This window comes from Brachionichthys hirsutus, chromosome 4 (assembly GCF_040956055.1).
Source record: "Brachionichthys hirsutus isolate HB-005 chromosome 4, CSIRO-AGI_Bhir_v1, whole genome shotgun sequence".
NCBI classification, from domain to species: domain Eukaryota; kingdom Metazoa; phylum Chordata; class Actinopteri; order Lophiiformes; family Brachionichthyidae; genus Brachionichthys; species Brachionichthys hirsutus.
In genome coordinates, this window is record NC_090900.1 from 4,066,519 (window position 1) to 4,088,600 (window position 22,082).

General features: G+C 42.7%; 4 protein-coding genes across 4 annotated transcripts; 2 read left to right on the top strand and 2 right to left on the bottom strand.

The window, feature by feature from the left end:
* Positions 1-120: 120 nt before the first annotated feature.
* On the bottom strand, positions 121-3,769 carry kctd10 (potassium channel tetramerization domain containing 10). The gene is made up of 7 exons (XM_068761000.1): positions 3,738-3,769; positions 2,529-2,742; positions 2,265-2,434; positions 1,904-1,990; positions 1,744-1,796; positions 1,462-1,657; positions 121-1,378 (listed from the first exon to the last, which is right to left on the bottom strand). Exons 1-7 carry the CDS (start codon positions 3,738-3,740, stop codon positions 1,160-1,162), a joined length of 942 nt encoding a protein of 313 aa, XP_068617101.1. The 5' UTR covers positions 3,741-3,769; the 3' UTR covers positions 121-1,159.
* Positions 3,770-4,805: 1,036 nt separating this feature from the next.
* ube3b (ubiquitin protein ligase E3B) lies at positions 4,806-10,751 on the top strand. The gene is made up of 26 exons (XM_068738623.1): positions 4,806-4,966; positions 5,078-5,195; positions 5,329-5,388; positions 5,468-5,572; positions 5,661-5,757; positions 5,859-5,944; positions 6,064-6,146; positions 6,294-6,399; positions 6,500-6,620; positions 6,719-6,896; positions 7,151-7,317; positions 7,423-7,590; positions 7,696-7,867; positions 7,945-8,063; positions 8,165-8,279; positions 8,402-8,501; positions 8,586-8,705; positions 8,791-8,967; positions 9,054-9,164; positions 9,260-9,397; positions 9,486-9,551; positions 9,636-9,694; positions 9,826-10,008; positions 10,161-10,272; positions 10,385-10,477; positions 10,560-10,751. The coding sequence occupies exons 1-26, from the start codon at positions 4,806-4,808 to the stop codon at positions 10,749-10,751; spliced, it is 3,207 nt and encodes a 1,068-aa protein (XP_068594724.1).
* A 454-nt stretch (positions 10,752-11,205) lies between these two features.
* On the bottom strand, positions 11,206-14,456 carry mmab (metabolism of cobalamin associated B). Its single transcript, XM_068738358.1, has 9 exons — positions 14,316-14,456; positions 14,077-14,135; positions 13,869-13,962; positions 13,741-13,798; positions 13,570-13,642; positions 13,384-13,481; positions 13,237-13,301; positions 13,072-13,131; positions 11,206-12,990 (listed from the first exon to the last, which is right to left on the bottom strand). The coding sequence occupies exons 1-9, from the start codon at positions 14,417-14,419 to the stop codon at positions 12,906-12,908; spliced, it is 696 nt and encodes a 231-aa protein (XP_068594459.1). The 5' UTR covers positions 14,420-14,456; the 3' UTR covers positions 11,206-12,905.
* Positions 14,457-14,847: 391 nt separating this feature from the next.
* On the top strand, positions 14,848-19,824 carry mvk (mevalonate kinase). Its single transcript, XM_068738559.1, has 10 exons — positions 14,848-14,925; positions 15,164-15,311; positions 15,496-15,643; positions 16,019-16,177; positions 16,624-16,727; positions 16,896-16,941; positions 17,088-17,178; positions 17,556-17,675; positions 17,750-17,903; positions 18,841-19,824. Exons 1-10 carry the CDS (start codon positions 14,848-14,850, stop codon positions 18,990-18,992), a joined length of 1,200 nt encoding a protein of 399 aa, XP_068594660.1. The 3' UTR covers positions 18,993-19,824.
* The last annotated feature ends 2,258 nt before the right edge of the window (positions 19,825-22,082 follow it).

The following is a 22,082-nucleotide window of genomic DNA, read 5'->3' on the forward strand; positions in this document are numbered from 1 at the left end:
TCTGTATTCATCACCGGTTGCATGCTGGACTATTTATTTCTTCCAAGTATTCGCATCATTTTGTATGTTTACCGATAACGGGCATATGCAACATAAAGAGGTCAAAAAAAAAAGAATGTTTGTAGAAATTTATTTGTGATAAAGTATATATAAATATAAATCATACATAGTTCACTTCGGTGCAACAGATCTAAAGGTACTGTGATTGTTAGACATATACACGAGTCAAATCTATTGCATGCAACCATTCTTCTCATGTGAATGCTGTGATGAAAGACAGCTCTAATTTCTCTCCCTGCTAGAAGCTTGTAGACAGGAGTCCCTTCCTGCCAGGGAGATCTCCGGTTACAGTCATTCACTCCAACCTCAGCATCCCTCATTCACTCAACCCCGTACATTTAACACCTCAGATCGGGTCTCAGATTCCCCTCGACTGAAAAGAATGATCATTTATTGGAGTAACGGGAATATATTTTAGGATTAAAAGTGAATATGGGAGAAGCACTACAGAGAAAAGCTGCGTCTATTTGATATAACCTTAATAGTAAATGAAACAATTACATTTTAAAACCGTTTAATTTAGGTTTAAAAAAAAAAGGAAAAAAAGAAAACTGCCTTAGAATTATCTTCTAAGAGTAAAACAGCGCCGCCATGTGGACCCATTGTGTACAACTGTTAATTTAGTCCACTAATGAGATTACAGTGGAAAGGTTTGTCCACAAGGCTTTCAGTCACATGAAACATGACACTTTCAACATTTGGTAAGCCTTAAGAAATAGATTAAAATAAGTCACTACTGACTTCTGGTTTGACATGGGAAGCCTTCTGGGGAAAAAAATGCTTTGTTGATGCGTCTGTTTTGACCAATCCATCCACAAAACACGTTTCCTGACTTTGCAAGAGAATTTATCTTGAAAAAACAACCAGAACAAAACACTGAATCCTGATAGACCCCACAACAAAGACACAAAAACACACAATCACTTCACCACTACACCCCGAAGTATGACAATCGCTTCATCTCATAGCAGTATGATGGAGAAAAGGCTGATAATAAAATGAAAGTGGGACAAAGAAGCACCGGGTGACGTAAGGCACGAGCGTGGAGCAGAGACCGTCCAGAATCAGAAAGACGGGGAGACGGCTCAAGGGCGAAAGGTCACTGGTGGTGGTGAGTGCGGTCATCAGGTCGTTTGATATGAATCCTACGAACTCGCTCGATTCGATCTCGCTCATCGTCCTCATCCAGATGATGAGATCGTCCTGCGGCGCCCCCTGTGGCTTCCAGCAAAGCATTGTCTGGACCCCTCCCATCGTGGGACTCGTACAGGAGGATGTTGAGGGTCTCCTCGTAGATTCGGGCTTCTGGGAACTCAACCTAGCAGCAGCAGAATTAAATAATATTTAAATGAAACGCTGTATAGTTTTGTTCTCAAAGAAGCAAACACAGACTGCAAATACCTTTGTCTGCTTTTTTTCTGTGGCGTAAACGATGGAGGTGCAGCACACTTCAGCAATCTTACGCCCCTGGCCGTAAAATGACCAACAACAGATCTCATCCCCGATCACGTCTTTGATGAAGAGTACACGGCCGTTAAACCGCAGCGACAGCTTGTCAAACAGCTCGATGTTTTTCAGCATGTTGTCATCAGAATTGCTGGGGAGACGGGATGGACACCGATTAACACAACTTGTACTTTTACATGGGTGTTGTGCACCCGATTCCAGGTGAAGAGGACTCACCTGGTATATGAATATTTGTTGTTGCTTCTATTATATAGTAATTTAACTGTAGGCTGTGAAGACAAAGAAGGACAGTTATTAGCGACAACACGTCCCTTAATATAATAAACAAATAATAGACATTCAGCACATTATGATAACGTGGAACACTAATAGCTACCTTGTTCGAGGTGGTGATAAGCCTTTGTTCTTCCTTCGATGATGTCATCAGGGGCACTTTACAAAGGGGTTCATAAGATTCTTTGTTCTGAAGAGAAAAGTTTGTTATGCAATAAGTGACTTATTTCCATTAAAAAGCTGCAACATACAGACATGTGACACTTGGTGGAACAGGAGAAACAAAGGCTACGCAAGAAATAGCAAGAGCTAAAACAAAAAGAAACAAGACTCATTGTTTTAATTAGAGTAACCTAGAAATGTAAAATTATTGAATGATTACATAGTAATATGTCAATATGATATTAGGTGCATTATTAATCCTGTTTATTGCTCTGGCAGACAGCCTTCTGTTGTGATGATACCTGTAAGGCAGCTGTACATTCATCAGCCAGGCCTTGGACAAGGTAATACTTGGCCTCAGCAAGCAGTTCCTCCGTTTCCCGCCGGCTGTCTGGGAGCGGCACTGCCCCGTCTCTCAGGTAGTTAAGGATTGTTCCAAAATGTTTCCCACAGCGATCGATCAAGATCCAACCTGTGGGTATCAAGCGATGAAATACTTAGTAAAAGATCCCGATCGGTGTGGGGGGGGGGGGGGTGACAGTTCAACATTTCCCCCAACAGCTCACCTTCGCTGTCTGTGAGAACCTCCATCCTGCCGCTGAACATGGCTTTAAGCATTGTGTCTTGTTTGGTCAGGGTCTGCATTGTAGTGTAGTACAACGCACCCCCCACGTTTAATTTCACATATTTAGAGCTGGGGCTGGCGCCCTTGAAGGATGTAGTCCGGGTTGTTGCTGCCGGCACTGCCGAGCTCACCACGCTCTCTCCTGACATCTCTTCCTGGATTTATACAATGAAACCGAGATCAGTTCTGGCATGTCATTTGATTTACTTGAATTAAGGTTTGTGGGTAGAAAATAAATAATAATAAAGACAATGTTTATGTCGATACCCTGACCCAAGAATAAGGCCGGTGATCAATCATTGTAATTTACATAAATTCAACTCTATTTAATAGCACTTAATATATATATATTTTTTACATTTGGGTAAATGGATTTCAATTTTCAAAACGTTACTCAGCACACGGGAGTGTCTCAGTTCAAATCTGAGACAATGATGGAGGTCAATGCCTCTGACAAATTAACTAGAGGAGGCTATTGCAATGCAATAAGTATAATCAATTCAATTTTCTGAGGAAAAAAGCCAAAATATCACCTTCATTGTCGTTTTAATATGGAATATATAACAAGTAAAGTTAATGACGTGTATTTTGTTCTTTGTCCTGATTTATATATCAACTCTATCACATTCAATAATAACGCAATTACACTCATACATCTCAGCAATAAAGCTGATTTGGTAAAAGAGTCAAGTCGAAATGTATCTTCTGCTTTGAGTCACGAACGTATAAAACACCGTCCAGGGGCCTTTCAAACTATGTCAACAATGAGTTCTCGCAAACAGAGTCAAATCACGGGAAAAGCTGGGCAGGGCAGAAAACACTCAAAACTTTTAGTGTCACGGTCGAAAGCCAACTAACGATGGATGCAAATTAATCTTTATTACGTTCACTGCCTGTTTTGCGGTATAAAGTGACATAGTGAGCCGCATTTATCAACACAGTAGCTACATTTAGCCGTACTTTAATGTTAGCCACCAGGGCTAACGGCCTCGCTAACTAGTTACGTAAAGTTACCTACGACAATTAATCTCGCACACAACTGACATACTTCACACATAATATTAATCGTCACATAGTGTCAGTGACGTTTATTGCTTTATAAAAACATGTTTATTACCCTTGTGGGAAAATAAAATCTAATAATATTTACCATAGAAGACGCAGCAGACTCCTTAATCGTAGTTCGCTAGCGTCAGTCAGCTAGGCAAACGCCTGTTTCCTTCGGGTCCAACAATGCGCAGTTAAAAAAAAAAGACACTTCCGGCTTTGCTTAAAGGGACAATTAAATTATATTCTTTAAAACTAAAAAGTGATTAGTTCAAGCTGTGTTCAGGTGAGAAATAAAATTATACATATGAGCCGACTGTACACACCACTACCTTCACTTTATATATTTAAGAACATATATTTATTTACTTTAGCGTCAGCTGTTGCATTTCCGCCGTTCAAGGAGTCACAGTGATTACCGTCCCCACGTCACCCACCCAATACAGGGGAAGAAAGCTTTATCCATTACCAGCTGTAAAACCGCATTTTATTACATTACGAACAAAGATAGTGTGGCGTATCTCACGACCTGCCATCGATTAAATGCAGCATATAATGATTTTAACATCTAATCAAATACTACCCGGAATCATTTAATGCGACACAGGGGGATTAATGGCTGCAGTCGATGTAAGGATGTCCTCTCATTGTTTACATTTGGAAACAGCGTGTTGTCTTTGTTTATGAGGCTGCCATTGACAGGAGATCAATCCTAACCCAGCAATTATGATCAACATTCCCAAATTAATGTGAAAACGTTATCGTCGAGGCAATATCAAGCCGACAAGCGGCGAACTAGCCCTATGTGCTAACTAATCCGGCGTTATTACTGCATCGCTCGCTGCTCCAGAGATGGCAAGTTAGTCTTTCTCTCGCTTTGCTTTCCTCCTGCCGGGATCTAAAGGACAATCAAATGACTGATGAGGAATAATGCCAGATAAGACCAAGGCCTTATAAAATCATTATCTGGAGAATTTCGCTGGTAAGTTAAGTAATAAACTCATTTGCGATGGTGTGATGGTTGTTAGTCTGCCCAATTATTAATGCCCAATTAATGACACAATGATCTAATTGCTTAAATATATGCTCTGAAGCCACTGTTAAAATGTCATCAAATGTATTATACTGATTGTAATGCAAAGGCTGACATGCTTCTTTTACAGGGTCCACAATGTTTACTGTTCCTCAAAGCTCCAAGTCCGAGTTTCTGGACAAAGCCAGACATGCTAGGGAGGAAAGGAAGGGACTGAAGGACAAGGAAAGAGCAGCGAGCCTCATCCAAGCCATAGTCAGGAGCTTTCTTTGTCGCTGCAGACTCAAGAAGCAAATAAGGTAGACTCCAATTCTAGTTAGAACAGATTTACCTTTGATTTAAAAAAGCATTAATGTTGAGCTTCCAGTGTGTTTCTTGTGTAATGTAATTGTTTATTCTGTATCTCACAGGAAAGAGGTTGATGATTACTTTCTCGCTTCCCAAACTGGGACTTCAAAAAGAAATGCACTGTCAATTTTTAGAATTGCTCGCAAATTACTTTTCATATATCAGCAAGAGGATAAATTGGTGAGTACATGCACCGTACAAGCCTGCTCTTTTTAATTTCAATGTTGTTTCTGCTAGATTTACTCATATATACTGTTATAAAGACAAAGATGTAGTTTATACACAAATCATTGTCATTTTGTGTGTCCCACAGAGGTTCGAGAAGCTCTGTCGGGCTATCCTTGCCAGCATGGATGTTGACAATGAACCTAAAGTGAGTGCGTTGATTTTCGCTGTCTACATACTAAATATTTTTAAAAGTTATTTAGTGTCAGTGACTGTTTGCCCTACAGGTCTGGTATGTTTCCTTGGCTCTCTCCAAAGACCTCACCATATCTTGGCTCAAACAAATAAAAGATGTGCTGTGGACCTGCTGCCAGCGGCTGAAAGTTTTAAAGGTTAATATCGTTTCCAAAGCATATGATTGTCTTACTGACATTCAATACTTGACTTAAATTGTACTTCTCACTGTTTTGTCATTTGCAGCCTGATATAATGCAGGACAATAAACTGATAACCCTGTACCTCACTATGCTTGTCACCTTCACCGATACTTCTACCTGGCGAATAGTCAGGGGAAAAGGTAAGTCTCCAGTTAAGATGAAGTTGTTGCAAAAGTATCTTTTAGAATTACAGGACATTTTTTTTTTGTAATGACACATCATTTGTCCTTCGCTATTACAGGAGAAGCTCTCAGACCCGCTTTGATGAGGATTTGTGAAAACATAATGGGCCATCTCAATCAAAAAGGATTCTATTCAATACTGCAGGTTCCGTAACAGAGCTTTTTATTTTACCAAGTGATTCAGTGAAGATGTGTGACTTTGATTCAGCTGCCAGTTTAATAAAGTAAAGTACATTCTATGTAATCCCAATTTTTATTGTGTAGATCTTGCTTACCAATGGCTTGGCTCGCTCTAAACCGTCTCTTTCCAAAGGCACCCTGATAGCGATCTTCACTTTGTCATTAAGGTGAGCTAGTGACATGATCATTTAATCGCTGTAACCAATAATAATGATTGTTTTCCAATATATGTTTCATTCAGTTCTGATGTATCAAATTTCTGCTCTTGTAGTTTATTTATAAGCAATCTCTTTCAATAAATCTCTAATTTTCAGGCCAGTCGTTGCTGCTCACTTCTCTGATAACCTGTTAAGATCATTCCTCATTCACATCATGTCAGTTCCAGCTATCATATCGCACCTCAGTGTCCTTACTCCAGAGGTAAACACATTGTTACATATCACAGATTGAGTTTGCGCAATCATTTATAATAACCTGAACTTTTAGAGAGAAGATCTTAACGTTTGATCGTTCTTAACAGTGCATGGCATCCATCCAGACGCATGAGCTGCTGCGGAAGTTCATTCTGTTTCTTAGCAGGGAGGAACAGTGTTGTGACATCTGTGTGTGTCTGGAGGGGAGCCACACCCTCTGCTTACTTGGTATAGTATTTTGACTGATAATATATTTTGACTTTCAATGCTTGTGATTGAGTTTTGTACAGATGAAAGAGTCCTTCTGTGTGTTTTACGTTTGATAGGTAACCTGATTCACTTGGGCTACCTTAACGAGAAAGTCCTTGAGGAGGAGGCAAACCATTTTGTGAAGGACCTGACTGACATGTTGTCTTACTGCCAGAGATATGTATCCCAGAAAAAGTCCAACCTTACCCATTGGCATCCTGTCCTGGGCTGGTTCTCCCAGACAGTCGACTACGGGTCAGCAAAAAATGTCTTATTGATTGAATTCAGCACTTAATATTGACCAGATATAGCACAAAAAAACCATCACACAGAGATGGTTTGGTAGACATATTCAGGCTGCCTATAGTTCTTCTTGAGGAAGTTACAGCTGGAATTTGAATATTGAAACTGAATATTAAGATATCATGTTGGATACCCTTAAAGGGATACGTTGTGTTTGTGCTTGACGCCCCCCCACCCCCGCCACCTCTGTCTCTCCTTCTCTGCAGTCTCAACGAATCGATGCCGCTGGTCACTAAACAGCTTCAGTATTTGTGGGGGGTTTCTGTCATTAGGACACTTTTCAGTGACGTCCTCTCTAAAAGGTTGGAGAGTCAGGAGCCAACCCCCCCGCCCCCACAACCCAGCACATCACAAAACAATCTACCTGTTAAAAGTGCGTTACAAACCCAAACCTAAGATGAGTACACTATTTTGAATGACAAAGGTCTAAACGTTCTTTAAGGTTCTCTACACCCCTGGTGTGTTTGCGTTTCGACAGACCTCTTCAAGCGAGCATTTCAGAAATCTGCTTCCGTACGGAACATCCTGAAACCAGTCGGAGGAAAGCGGGTCGACTCGGCCGAGGTTCAGAAGGTGTGCAGCATCTGCGTGCTCTACCAGTCTGCTCTGTCGACACTTACGCAAATACGACTCCAGATACTCACTGGTCGGTAGCACAATGTTGGATTTCTTTTAATATCGTAGCAGTACCAATTATATTGAGTCATCCTAGAGCATGTCACTCTACTTTTGTTCTTTTTTTTTTCTGCAGGACTGACTCATCTTGATGAGCTTCTACCCAAACTTTGGGCCTTCATCTGTGAACTTGGTCCTCAGGGGGGCCTGAAACTCTTCATGGAGTGTCTGAACAATGACACAGAAGAGTCGAAGCAGCTGCTGGCGATGCTCATGCTCTTCTGTGACTGCTCACGTCACCTCATCACGTAATTTCAATGACTTTATTTGTGGCTTACCATTGTGGAAACAAAATTTGATACACTAACACCCTTTTTTTTAACAGAATTCTGGATGACATTGAAGTATATGAAGAACAAACGTCTTTCAAGATAGAGGAACTCCTCACCATCTCCTCATTTCTGAACACATTTGTGTACAAGATGATATGGGATGGCATCTTAGGTGAGTGTGTGACCTCAGAGTGTCAGAATTGATGAAGATGGCACCTAAACAAAAATATATATTTTTAATGAGGTCGATTTTTTCTCATTTTTGATTCACAGAAAACGCCAAGGGGGAGAAACTGGAGTTGTTCCACAGTGTCCACGGCTGGTTGATGGTGCTTTATGAACGTGACTGCAGACGACGATTCACTCCTGACGACCACTGGCTGCGGAAGTAAATGAAAACGCTTAAAAGCTGTGGATCTCCTCCACTCGCTGACTTTTCGTTTGAGTGATCAGCTGCTTTGTCATTTCATTTAAAAGCTCGCATTTACATCATTGTGGTGTTGCATTCAGGGACTTAAAGCCCAGCCTGTTGTTTCAAGAGTTGGAGAAAGGCAAGAAAAGAGCCCAGCTGTTACTGCAATACATCCCACATGTCATTCCCCATAAAAACGTGAGTGAGCAGGATTCTTGAAGGTCGCGCTTTATTTTTTATTTCCAGCTGTATAATCACTTTTTTTTTTTCCTCTTACTTTAGAGAGTGCTGCTGTTCAGGAACATCGTCACCAAGGAAAAAGAGAGTTTGGGATTGATAGAGACAAGCTCCGCTTCACCACATGTCACCCACATTACCATCCGTCGCTCACGGATGTTAGAGGTGTGGCGACCAGGATATCAGCTTCAGTATAATAGTGCTTATATGTCAGTCGCTCCGGAGTAACGACTGTATTTCCTGTCTGAAGGATGGATATGACCAGCTCCGCAGGTTACCAGCGAATTCTATAAAAGGCGTCATACGTGTGAAGTTTGTCAACGACCTGGGAGTAGACGAGGCCGGTATCGATCAGGACGGTGTGTTCAAGGAGTTTCTAGAAGAGATTATAAAGAAGGTGTTCAATCCTGCTCTCAACCTGTTTAAGGTAAGTCAGACAAATGGAACGCTCTTTTGTAAGCCATCGCATTTCTGCTGCTGCTGCTGCTGATTTGATTTATATATTCTTCGTAGACTACAAGTGGAAATGAAAGGCTGTACCCTTCGCCTACGTCGTACATACATGAGAACCACTTGCAACTGTTCGAGTTTGTGGGGAAGATGCTCGGGAAAGCCATATATGAGGTACATCTGTGCATTCAGCCGTCGGCCTCCGCTCTGAACTCGTCAGTGCGTCATATAATCTTCCGCGTCAGTAACTCCAGCTTCTCTACACTCAGGGCATTGTTGTGGATGTCCCTTTTGCCTCCTTCTTCCTCAGTCAAGTCTTGGGCCATCACCACAGCACTTTCTACAGCTCCATCGACGAGCTGCCCTCGTTGGACTCTGAGTTTTACAAGAACCTGACTTCCATCAAAGTCAGCAAGACTCACACACACACAGTGGAGTTTTACTTCCACTCACGCCCTCGCAGATGATCTCACACCTCTCATTTTGGATTTTCAGCGGTACGATGGAGATGTCGGGGATCTGGGACTCACGCTATCTTATGATGAGGATGTCATGGGACAGGTAAAATGTGAAGGATAGGATCCAGTGTAGTTAAATCCATGAAATTCATTGCTTAAAAGAGTCACGTCGTTTGTTCCTTCACAGCTCGTCTGTCATGAGTTGACTCCTGGGGGGAAAACCATGCCAGTCACGAATGAAAACAAGTATGCAAATTAATATCCCTTTTAAAAAAAATAGGAGGTGACTGACCCAGTTTAATTTAATGAGGTTTTCCTTTCGCTGATTGCTGTGCAGTAAACAAAAGTCACAATTTAAGTTTCCCCATTCCCTGCAGGATCAGCTACATCCACCTCATGGCTCACTTCCGGATGCACACGCAGATTAAGGATCAAACCGTAGCTTTCATTCGAGGCTTCCGGAGCATCATTAACCCGGAGTGGCTGCACATGTTTTCCACGCCTGAGGTTCAGCGCCTCGTCTCTGGAGACAATGCGGAGATTGATCTGGATGACCTCAAGTATGTGGCATTTCAGATGTCTTTAATGAGGTCTAAATGAAGCCTTACTTCCAGAGTCGCTGTCATAATTATTCTGACCGAGTTTCCAACAGTTTGCTGCGTCTGTGCTTCCCTGTGCAGACGTTTATCCTTGATTTCATCCTCTTTCTCAGGAAGCATACCGTCTACTATGGAGGCTTTCACAGCAGCCATCGCGTCATCATCTGGCTGTGGGACATCCTGTCTAGTGATTTCAATGCTGAAGAGAGGGCTATGTTCCTTAAAGTAAATAATCATCCGTTTGGAACTGTGACAGCCAAATACTTTTTATTTTTTATTTGGGGATGGTTCATGAAATACTGCATTAATTGTCTCGTTTCTTTTTTTTTTTTTATAGTTTGTTACCAGCTGCTCAAGGCCGCCTCTTCTAGGTTTTGCCTACCTCAAACCGCCTTTTTCCATTCGCTGTGTGGAAGTTTCTGATGATCAGGTAGTAGGAAAGAAATAAAAACTTTGTGCTTTAAAGTCTATACGTCTGTATCTGTTTGTAACTGAGCCTTTTCCCTGTCTAGGACACCGGTGACACTCTCGGCAGTGTCCTTAGGGGCTTTTTCACTATCCGCAAGAAGGAGCCTGGTGGTCGGCTCCCCACTTCATCCACGTGCTTCAATCTGCTCAAGCTACCCAACTACAGCAAGAAGAGCATCTTGCGTGACAAACTGCGCTATGCTATCAGCATGAACACAGGATTTGAGCTGTCCTAACTTTGTCTGGGCAGTGTTCACAAGCACAAGGCTAACCTGGACTGGAGCCTGTCACATCAAAGGGGCCTCACGCAGGACCTAAAAACCCTTTGTCTTTGTCTCTTGGTTAAACTGGATGAGCTCCTTCCGATCCCCCCCCCGCCCTTGAAGGAGGATGCTGTTTGTGCAGCGTAATCCAATTTTTAATATTTCCCTCTGGCACTGAAAACTCAATGTCGACCATTTAACTTAATGAAATACGGATATACAGTGGCTAGATCTTTGTTTCTCAGGCTTAACAGAATTCCGCTCTGATCTCACACTCCCATTTTAAGTGAACTGGAAAGCAATACAGATGCAATGCAAGCCATTAGGCACGTAGTTGACTCTCAAGTGAAACCAAGCGTTGCAGTGTTAACATATTTTCGGGCTTGGGCTCCATTATCCGAGGAACTTTTAGCTGATATCGAATGAGTCTTACTGAACGTAATGCATCTTTTGCAAATGGAAGAAAAGCCGATGTCTTGTGTTCAACCTCTGTGATGATGGCGCCGTGCACAGCCGCGACCCTGTGTCTATTAGAGCCCGTTCCATTTCATGGATTAATTGTGTCTGCCCGCAAATTCAGAGCTAGCCGTTCATTGCTGCACCAGAAAATCAAAGTAACTGATGGAACTCTGTGTTCTGTACTATTAAGACTACTATTTGTCACTACATCCTTGGATAATGCCGAGTGCCTCATATTATGCGCCCCCCCCCCCCCTCTCACATGTCAGAGTGTAACCAATAACCGTGTTTATCGGAAGCAAGCCATAGAGGGGGTTCTTTACCTGGACTAATTCTCTGCTCTGAATAACAAAGTCCAGAAACACAACCACTCTACTACGCCGACAACACCATCATCATCATCATCATCATTATCATCATCAACCGAGGAGGGTTTTGCTACATTTTCCTCCCATTTCTGTGGACTTTTTAAGCCATTCTGATAAGAGTTTGAGGTTTAAAACATGATGTCATGGACTGGCTCGCCAACCAAATGTAAGTGCTTGATTCGATGTTTCCTCGGATGGCAATGGTGCAGATGCACCTCTGCTGTTTGTGGCTGTTGGGGCAAAGGGATGGGAGGGTGAACGTCATATTATTACCCTAAAAATCACTTTACACAGGGTTCAATTACTTCACCTGGAAGGAACAAATGTTTGTCATCAACTGCAACTTAAAAAAAAAGTTCTTTATTATGCAAAAAATACGTTTTCTCTGAAATTAGTATATATAAATATATATATATGTATATGGTTGTATGAAATTAACCTGTGGTATACTAATGGCATTAAACACATTTTTAAGACACACTAAACTCAAGTGTGTTCACGTGCAGGAGGGATGAAAAGATACCTCACCACCTTGTCGGTTTTGTCTTATGAGGTCATCAATTTTAAATGATGTCATGAGTAGACTCTAGGCTTTAAATATACCAGTGGACTGCTGATTCTGACTTTGAATAAACTTTTAATTCAAAACAAAAATCCTAATAAAACAAATCCACTCATTACGTGAAAGATTCCGTCTCTTTTTGTGGCACTGCAGTTCCGGGAAATGTGATCTTTTTGATGCTTTGACATTTACAATGACATGATTTTGTATACATCTTTGCAAGAGATTCAAGTCTTACTGTGAATAGGTTTGTACGGGTCCTGAAATCACATTTAAAATTAAAACATATATATATAAATCATTCTTCTTTTAACAGCAGGGTGGAGACGAGTGCAAGAGGAAAGACACCATGACTTTGTCCACACGGACGAGTGAATTCTCAGTTGGATGAAGACACACATTTTGAGTGTGTGACCTATCTGCGATATCCACCATACGAGGACCGCAATTTGTCTCTAATGACATGGGCCAGCAACCCCCCCTGAACATTCCTGATAGTTTTTTGGTATATTAAAAAGAGATGAGCACAAAGCCTAATAGGTTAATATATCTCTTCAAAATAAAATGACTAGGAGGTAGAGAGTTCAAGATAAAAAACAAAGTTAGATTTATTGCCGTTATATTCTCACAATAGGATAACAAGAAAAACAAAATTCCTGAAATGCACATCATTTGCAGAAAAAATAAATTAAAAGACAAAAATGAGAGCCTTTTCTAATTTTTCAAGTGACAACCTTGTCATTCAGGTTTCTTATATATTTTCTCTTCAGTTCCTTCCTTCATGGCTGCATATCTGGCCAGGGTAAACAGGTAATCACTCAATCTGTGTGGAGAAACCAGAATATTCATGAAATATGGTGGCAAAGGAACAACATTCTCATTAATTTGAAAGCACTGGACTGACCTGTTCAAAAACTTTGCAACATCTGGATCTGCCTCCCCTGAGCGGACAATTGGAGCAACACTACAACAAGAACAAACACGTCAGAACCAACTGTCGGCAAATGAAGAAATCACCGCAGGTGCTCATTCTTACGTCACTGAAGGCAACGAACACGCTGCAACTAACCTCCTTTCTGCTCTACGGCACACTGTCCGCGCCAAGTGCAAAGCTGCACAGCTCTTCCCTCCAGACTGGAACAAACACAACAAACGTGTTAATGCAAGAAGGAAAACTTGTACTCATGAGAAGCCAGTAGCTTACAGATGGGCTTACTGGTAGAATAAAGTTGGTCAATGGTGGGAGTTCTTCTGTAAATGCATCAATCCAGGTTTCCAGGTCTGCTATTGGTTGAGCAGTAAACTTTGTTCTCTCTTACAAAAGCAAAAGCAAAAAATAAATAAACTTGGGAAACCATCAGGCTCGTGAGGCACAATAATAAACGATCCAGCTGATGCGTACTCATGTGGCTTTCTCTCGCAGATGATCGAGGGGTGGCAATATTGGAGCCCACGTCTAGCAAAACGCATTGGATCTGCAATTTAACCACACCCAAGAAAAGCAAATCAGAAATACTATATTTGTGGTTTAATGTTATTGTAACGAAGTGGGCGAACAGAATGAAAGTCAAACCTTATCCAGCTGATCTGTGAAGGTGTGTCCTTCGTCCAGGCAATACTCTCTGGCCAAACTGCAAGGTGCAATTCATCACAGTCAATTCAGGTAGAGCAGAATTTAAAATGTAATTCAATGTATTTTACCCTATGGCCGATGACAGCTCATCTGTATTTCCTAATGCTTCAAAAATGTGATCTTCCTTTGGCCTCCTTTCTCCTGTGAAAGTGCTGGAAAAACCTTTAAGTGGGGGGGGGGGGGGGGGGGGGGGGGCAGAAGGAAATGACAACTATTTACTTCTTCTGGAACATGCATTACTTCCATAGATGGACAGAAGTTAAAAACAACAACAACCTTTGTCTCCAGTTCTGGTGTAAATTTTGGGAATCTTCTTGTCACCTTCAGAGGCATAACTGAGGCAAAGGATGACAGGAAGATGAAGAAAATGAACTGTTATGCTAACAGATAACGCAAATTAGCTCTAGCACTGCCTTTGTATATTTGGTGCATCAGCTAACTAGCTAGCCCCCCCCCCCCCCCCAAGTATTACATGTTTACGTCGACAAAACAACTCTTGAGTGTACATTTTCTACCTTCTGTTTGAACACAATGTTTCCTTGGCTCGATGCTCGCTTATAAGCCTGCCTGCCCTGACGAGACAGCGGAGATGGGAAACTTTAATAATCCGTGATGCCATGTTCAGCAGCAGCTTGAAGTAGGGAGCGTTTGTTTTGGTGAACGCCGTCGTTTGCTTTATTTTGTCCCTTTGCGGCGTCCATAGATTTCTGGGCGTTTCATTTTCGTCGCATGATTGGTCAACTCACCGGGTGAGGGGCGAACTCAGGCTTCCTATTGGACAAGAGAATATTTATTCATACACCTAGATCGCTGATTGGACAATGGAACGCCCCTCCGCCTCTGTTTTCGGCTCTGTTTTTAATATGGTTTAACACGCGTGTTATTCGAGCAGGACAGTAAACTCGTTGTCATCGATTGCTAGTTGATGCATCAGAGTCGCCAGAGGTGGGTAAGCTAGCTAACAACACTGCGAGTGACAGGTTGCCTTTGAGGTTAGCTGCTCCGTCTCTGTGGACACATTTTCAAACACTGGAGTCTGTTTCAAAGATGCGAGTCGAGGACATCTTTGTGTCTGCTCCGGGGAAGGCGATCCTCCACGGGGAGCACGCAGTCGTGCACGGAAAGGTGATCTTAAAGTTCCCGAGACACTCTTTGAGATTTTAAATTGATGCATTAATTTTACGATTACAGTTACTGAACAACACTTTCCTACCCTCAAAAGGTAGTTGTGACCTGCATTAAGTTAAATAGAGCTTCGTATTGATCTGTACCGATTCAATCGATCACACTTAAATGAATCTAAAGTGAACAATTCAGTGAAGCCTGTCCATTTGATCACGCTGTGTCCTCTGCTCCCTGACAGGTGGCTCTTGCTGTGAGTTTGAACCTGAGAACATATTTACGGTTGAAAGCTACAGCTAATAACAAAGTCTGCATCAACCTACCGAATGTCGACACCTTCCTCTGCTGGGACGGCTCTCAACTGGAGCAGCTGATGCCTTATTTCCACGGTAAGGGAACCACGAGTACTCGCTCACAGGCTGTACCCATCTTAGGTTACTTCACTTTAGGAGTATTTCTCATTATAATCACTCAGTGCTTGTGTACTTTTCAAAAGGCTGCAGATGAAGTTGCGTGTTGTGATAATAGTGTGTGTGTGTGTGTGTGTTGTGTAACTCTTGAAACTGTTAACAGGTCAGAGGAGGAAGGAGGTGAAATGTCTGGACGCTGAACTCGTGAGAAGGCTGCGTGAATTTGTCGGCGTCGCCGGTTTCAGCTCGGATACTTGCAGCATGGCCACTTTAGCCTTCCTCTACATCTACCTGTCATTGTTTGCATCAGGGTGAGACCTTCATCAAGCACACACCACATGCTAGAGATATTTAACCTCTTTTTCTTTCATCGTTGATGCCTGTGTGTTTGCTGCTCAAGTCAGTTTCTGCCGTCAAGAGTGTGTTCTGTGTGCTTTTGGGTGCAATCAAACATTAGAAGTAGGCTGAATATGTAAATGCATTTAATACTTGATTTTGTTTGTATTAAAAAACCTTTTTTATTTTTAATGTATATTTTTACATTTAGAGATGCAGATACAAATCCTGTGGCCCGTGCTGTAAATACTATTCCAGTCATCCTCGAGCTGTTTCTTCACGATTGGTCATTGACACAGTATTTTATGGTTTGTGTAACAGATGCTCAACTTTTCGGTTTCTCTCTCCAGCCCACTGCTCAGCCTGACGGTGTCTGTGTGGTCGGAGCTGCCGACCGGAGCGGGACTCGGCTCGAGTGCTGCCTACTCTGTGTGTTTAGCTGCAGCCCTGCTCTCTGCAAGCGGAGCCATTCCCACTCCTCTCAAAGACAGGGATCATCCCACTGCCAGGTAAGATGAAGATCCTCCGAAGGGAGATGAGGGTTTATTATTCACCCTGTACTGTATGTTTGATACCCCATAAGTTAGTTGGAAATATACTTACAAATGTTTATTAGTAGTTTTTTTTAAAACACAGAATGATTTAGGTCTCTATGAAGCATTTAAATATTTACTTTAGTGTGTAAATGTAATAATAATTTCTGAACTCACGATTTCTGATGTTTCCTTGTTGTTTTATTTCATTTCTTTTTAGGGAGATAAAGGTTGTCTTTCATTTGAATTGTGTTGCTCGTTGTTTCATCACAAACTCACATCTGCATAATTGTCTCCCTGAAAATAAAACCACGTCCGTCCCGTATTCTGATGCGGGATTGTGCGATGAAGAGGTTTGAGCCCCGATCAGAGCGGGTCTGTTTGGATGCAAAGATGACCTTTTCATTTCTGAATGATTGCAGGTGGTGTCAGGAGGACCTGGAGCTGATCAACAGCTGGGCGTTCCAAGCAGAGACGATTATTCATGGTAACCCTTCAGGAGTAGACAACGCTGTAGGAACATGGGGTGAGGCCCTGCAGTATTCTGGCACATGGTACAGTACACATGGCGCTACATCTTCCTGTATCTGCACTGACAGCGCACGCTGCGACGGCATCGCCACAGCGTTGCACCACCACTGTTCTTATTATCGTCTGATTATCAAGTTAATGATTTAGATTTCCCCGTGTGCAGGTGGCATGCTAAGATTCCTGGCTGGGAAGATAATACCACTGAGCAGGTACTGACACTGACTAACAATATTTAATTTGATTTCATTTAGGTAACCGCAATCAATTAGGGAAAAATGAACGACGCAAAATGAATCCTACGACTCTCGAGTAGTAGATCTGTGTGTACTCTGCCGTCTGTGTGCTTTACTTTCAGGGTACCACTATTAAGGATCCTCCTCACTAACACCAAAGTACCACGCAGCACCAAGGTGCTTGTAGCCGGGGTGAAGGACAAGATTAACAAGGTACTAAACGGGTGCCCCCCCCCCCCCCCCCAACGCTGTAATTAATATAATAGGTGGTGCTTTTGCATGGAAGATACTCCAGAGCCTGGCCTTGAGTGCTTCATAAAATATTTGAATGAAACTCTTTGCCAGCACCCCTGTGTGCTGTTGCCGTGGTGACACCAGCAGGTGTGGAGGTTTCTGCCTCAGACATAGATAGGCCAGGATGGTGTTGTGGCAGTGTTGTGATCAGAGTCAAACCTCCAGTTTGACAATCTCTACTGCAAATTATTCCGCATTAAACTGTATTTCAAAATATGCACGGTGCTTGCTGTTTTACGCCACATGCAGGAATAGATTTATGTAGAAATGATGTTTGCGTTTTCCTTCCTCTGTAGTTCCCCACTATCATGACCCCAGTTCTGGACTCGGTTGATGCCATTTCCTGCACGTGTGAAAAGGTTCTCTCTGAGATGACCAGCGAGCCAATCACAGGAGAGCACTACAATATTCTCGAGGTACAAAATCTGAAAAGGCTTCTTTGAGGCATCTTGCATTCTCAAATGTCATGAGCATTCTCATCATTTTGTAGGAGCTCATTGACATCAACCAGCACCATCTGAATGTGATGGGGGTGGGACACCCTACCCTGGACACGCTGTGCCGGGTCACACTGGCCAAAGGGCTCCACAGCAAGCTAACCGGGGCCGGGGGAGGCGGATGTGGCGTCACCCTTCTGAGACCAGGTGCTGTTGGAACTTTTACTTTTTCAAAATGTGTTTATAAAGGTTGGGGCTCGTTAACGTGACGTCAGATCACATCAGATCAATATCATTATTTCAAACTTTTGCTTTCAGTGTGATCAAATAATTAATTTTCGGTTTTTAAAGCAGGGTCATGTTTTTCCACTGACAGAGGACCTTTTAGGTTAGCTTTGCCCGTGGAAACATCTCTTGGACAGGATATTTTTTTCGAATATTTTCCCTGTTCAAATGGGTGTTTTGTGCATGTATTTGGTCCCATGTACTGCAGACCTCCTTCTCCAGTACATAATAAAATTAAAACCAACTCGACGAGGAAGGCTAGATGAGCCCGTTTGTCAGTTTGCGTGTTGACAGCAAATGTCCCACTCAAACACTCATTACCTCTGAAACGATCCATTGTCAAACGACGACTTGAGTGGCAGGAACGGCAGAGAGGGCTTTAATGTCTGGTGACTGCACCGCCCCTGTTTATTATGGGGCTATTATTGCAGTAAATCTATTTGTGATGAGTTACAACTCGGACGAGACTCTTGATAACTTTTGTTACGCTCCCCAATGTAGAGAAGTGGAAGCGTAAGAGTGTTTCATTCAGGAAAAAAAAAAAAGACTAGTCCAGGAAGTGCTACTGCCTCCTGGTGGTGTGTATGTGGTATAACTTCTAAGGTCCACAGACAAGGAAGAAAGGCATGCAAATAGATTTACAAATGTATTTATTGTGTCTGCACTTTAATAAACCTATTTTACTGATAGCAGCCGTTGCCATGTTCTATATGAGCTGTAGCATCCGAGGAAGCTACATTGTGGAGTGACGTAAAAGACGAGCTGCACTGCGATTTCAATGTTTTCCGTTCCATTTTTTTTTCATGTAATTACTTTATCTCACTGTGACATGACTTTATTAATATTCTTTTTTTTATAGAGACCGACTCCTCTGTTGTCCAGGCGACAGTGCAGGAATTAAAAGACTGCGGCTTTGACTGCTGGGAAACGAGTATCGGTGGGCCTGGCATCCAGCAGCACTCCCCCCTCTCTGTTAAGGAAGACATTTTGCAGATATTAAACCGTTACTGAACACCAGATGTGACTCCAGGAGAGAGAGAGAGAGAGAGAGACTATACCCGCTGATTGTTTGATTGTGGTTTTGATGCTTAACTAATGCATTTAGTTGAGGGACAGCTGGGCAGAGCTCCCAAACTTCTCTGTAACAAACTACGCCTGAGGATGAATGGATTTCTAGGATAAGAATCCCATGGCGCGTCGAAATGTCAGACGTTCTCAGGAGCGTGAATAGACGCACTGAATGCGTTGTCCACTAGGTGGCATCAAAGTCCCACAGAAGCTGTTTTTATTTATTTTTAAATGACAGGATTAATTGGACGAGGCTCTGGTAAATTGATTCATGTGTAAGTGAAGCTCTGGCAGTATTAATTTATGATTTCATCCAGATATTTAAAGCAGGAGGGCCAGCCTATCACTGGATTAAATGATCATGGGTAATTGCTCACTGCAGGCATTGCAACTCGTAATAACTGGTAGATTGAAAGTGATCATTTGGAAATTCTTTTTACATGAAAATGATGATGGAGGAAAGAAGCTGATGTGTGTGTGTGTGTGTATATATAGATTTACTCTATCTATCTATCTATCTATAATCTCAGATTGAAGGAGAGGTTTATGAAAGGGATTGATTTGATATTTCTGGAATATGCCTGAACAAGCTGAGTCCTGTGAGTAGTACTGCAGTAAACAGAGCTTGCTCACTGGTATATAATACAAAATGAACTAATTATTATGGTGCAGACATGTGACATATGTTGATTTGATCTTCACTGAAGATAAGATGTATTTAAAATGAAGCTGAAACCAAAGAATTTTGTTACCTTTCACAGAACAATTTCAATAAAACGTCTCTCATTGTAAGAAGAGCATTTGAATAATTCAGTCCACCTAACTGTTCACCTCCTTAGTTAAAGACGAGCTGGCTGTGTTTGGCTCAGAGGACACAGGGGGGGGGGGGGGGCAGCAGGAGTGTGTGGCCTCTCTGGGGCCTCTGGATTAGCGCCACGATAATGTGAACAACAAGCAGCGCCCGTCTGTGAGTCACAAATTTGTGCTGACACTGACGCACATGCACAGCAGCTTTTCCAAATTCCCCCCCCCCACCCACCCCCCAACCCGATTGTTGATCCGCCACAGACGCAAAGGACAGATTTTTTTTATTATTATTATATCCCTGATTTGGGGAAAAGGTCATCGAGGGATTCCTTTAAGTCTGAATATCCATTTCATTTTCTATTTTGTAAATGCCATGAAGATCGAGTATAATACGAATCCGGCAGTGAAGGTGAGTAAACATTTGTCACCCTCCCTTCTTTTCCGCCTGGCCCCCTCTGTCCTATTGAATTGTGTCATCTTTATGTCAGGGCTGCCACCCCCCCCCCCCCTTCAGTGTGCCGCACAGTTGCCCCTAACCCCTGCTGGAATTTAATTACCACTGCGCTTTTCAATTGAAATGGCATTGACGAGGTGGGACAAGGGGGAAACAGCAGAGCCGGTTTCATTTGAAACTCCTGCCTTTCTTTTCCGTCTCATTCTCCCTCACTACTTTTACCCCTGCAGATGGATTTTATAAAAATGTCAACTCCCGCCCCTCTCGGATATGATGAATAGAAAGTAAAGGGGTCTGGAGATTATTTCAGATAACAGGGGGGGGGGCAAGGATAGAAGGAGAATGTCAGAATCAGAGCGATATGGTGAAAGCGGCGTGCGTCGTCCCGGCGGTGTGGAAGCAGACCCACAAATCATTTAACATTTAATGTTAAGGGCGTTTTGTCTGGCTGAATCAATGCGGGAGGATCAGGGATGTATAATTCATTGTGTCCAAGTGGGAGGAATGAAATGTTAAGTGTGAATTTGCTGAGTGGCCATGCTCGCCGCGGTGCGCTCTCTCTCGGGTGACTGGTGGGAGGCTTGTCAGGACACATTTACTTTAAATAGTGAGTTAAACCTGAAGGACCAGCGATCGTGTTGCTGCTGGTTTTACTAACAGGGATTCAGTATGACCCCCCCCCACTCCAGTGAGCATTTACAGGTACAAGCAATATGTATTACAATGTGTTTCAGTATATATGTATATACATACACACTGAAAGAGAAAGTATAATCTGTGTGCCCATCCTCTCTCGGCAGACGCAGCATCAGCATCACGGGCTCCTCTCAGACACGATGGGCTGGGTGACGCTCCTGGGAGCATTTGCCCTTTCGGTTAGTGGGGAGTGCCTGACGGTGTTGATGGCGGGGGTCTAAGTAAGACAGCGGGACGTGAAGCTGCTGTCATAGAGCTTTGGTTTTCAGCTTTGAGAGCAGGACTGATGACATTGTCATTGGAGTTCTCATCTTTTTTGTAGGGAGTTACCAAACCGAAGCACGGCCCATTACAGTCGTGCTATTCCTTTGTTTTTAGGAGGACGAAAAGGTAAAAAAGTAAAGTCATTCACACAAAAGTGACTCTTTAGCGACGTGACCGGCTTTGCAGCTTTTCTCCGGGGTCACAACTTGTATTATTAAAATATGTAATTTTAGTTTATTCAACGGAAACTTCAAGCTGTGCAAGAAATAGAAAAGCCTATCGCCGTTGACGTTTTGCAGACATGAGTAGGACACTGGTGGGGAAATAGTGAACAAGCTTCCCCTAAATGTGCTTGGACCTAGATCCGACAGTGAAGTTCCTGATATAGCAGGTCAGAACGCCGTTGGAGGTTTGCTAGATCGTTGACACAAACGATCCCGTGGTGACATTAACACGAGTCAGATGGAGCTGAAAACATGCATTTCATTCAATGTAAACACACCGGTAGAGTTTACTGCTGATGTCAGCACGCTAACAAGAGCAAACTAAAGGAGGAAATACCAATCTGATCGACATCGTTTACATTCATCCTCTTGGGACCATGAATGTCGCCTCAGAATGTCGCCGCAGTCCAAATCATTGTTTTCCTGTCTTCCCAATCATCTCCTCGCACATCAATTATTTCTATTCCTACGATCTATTTTTGCACCCCCCCCCCCCCCCCCCCCCCACCCAGATTGAGGTGCTCCTCCTCATGAGTCACCCGTCGACAAAAGATTTCAGATGCGCTTTCCTCCTGCAGGACTGTTTGC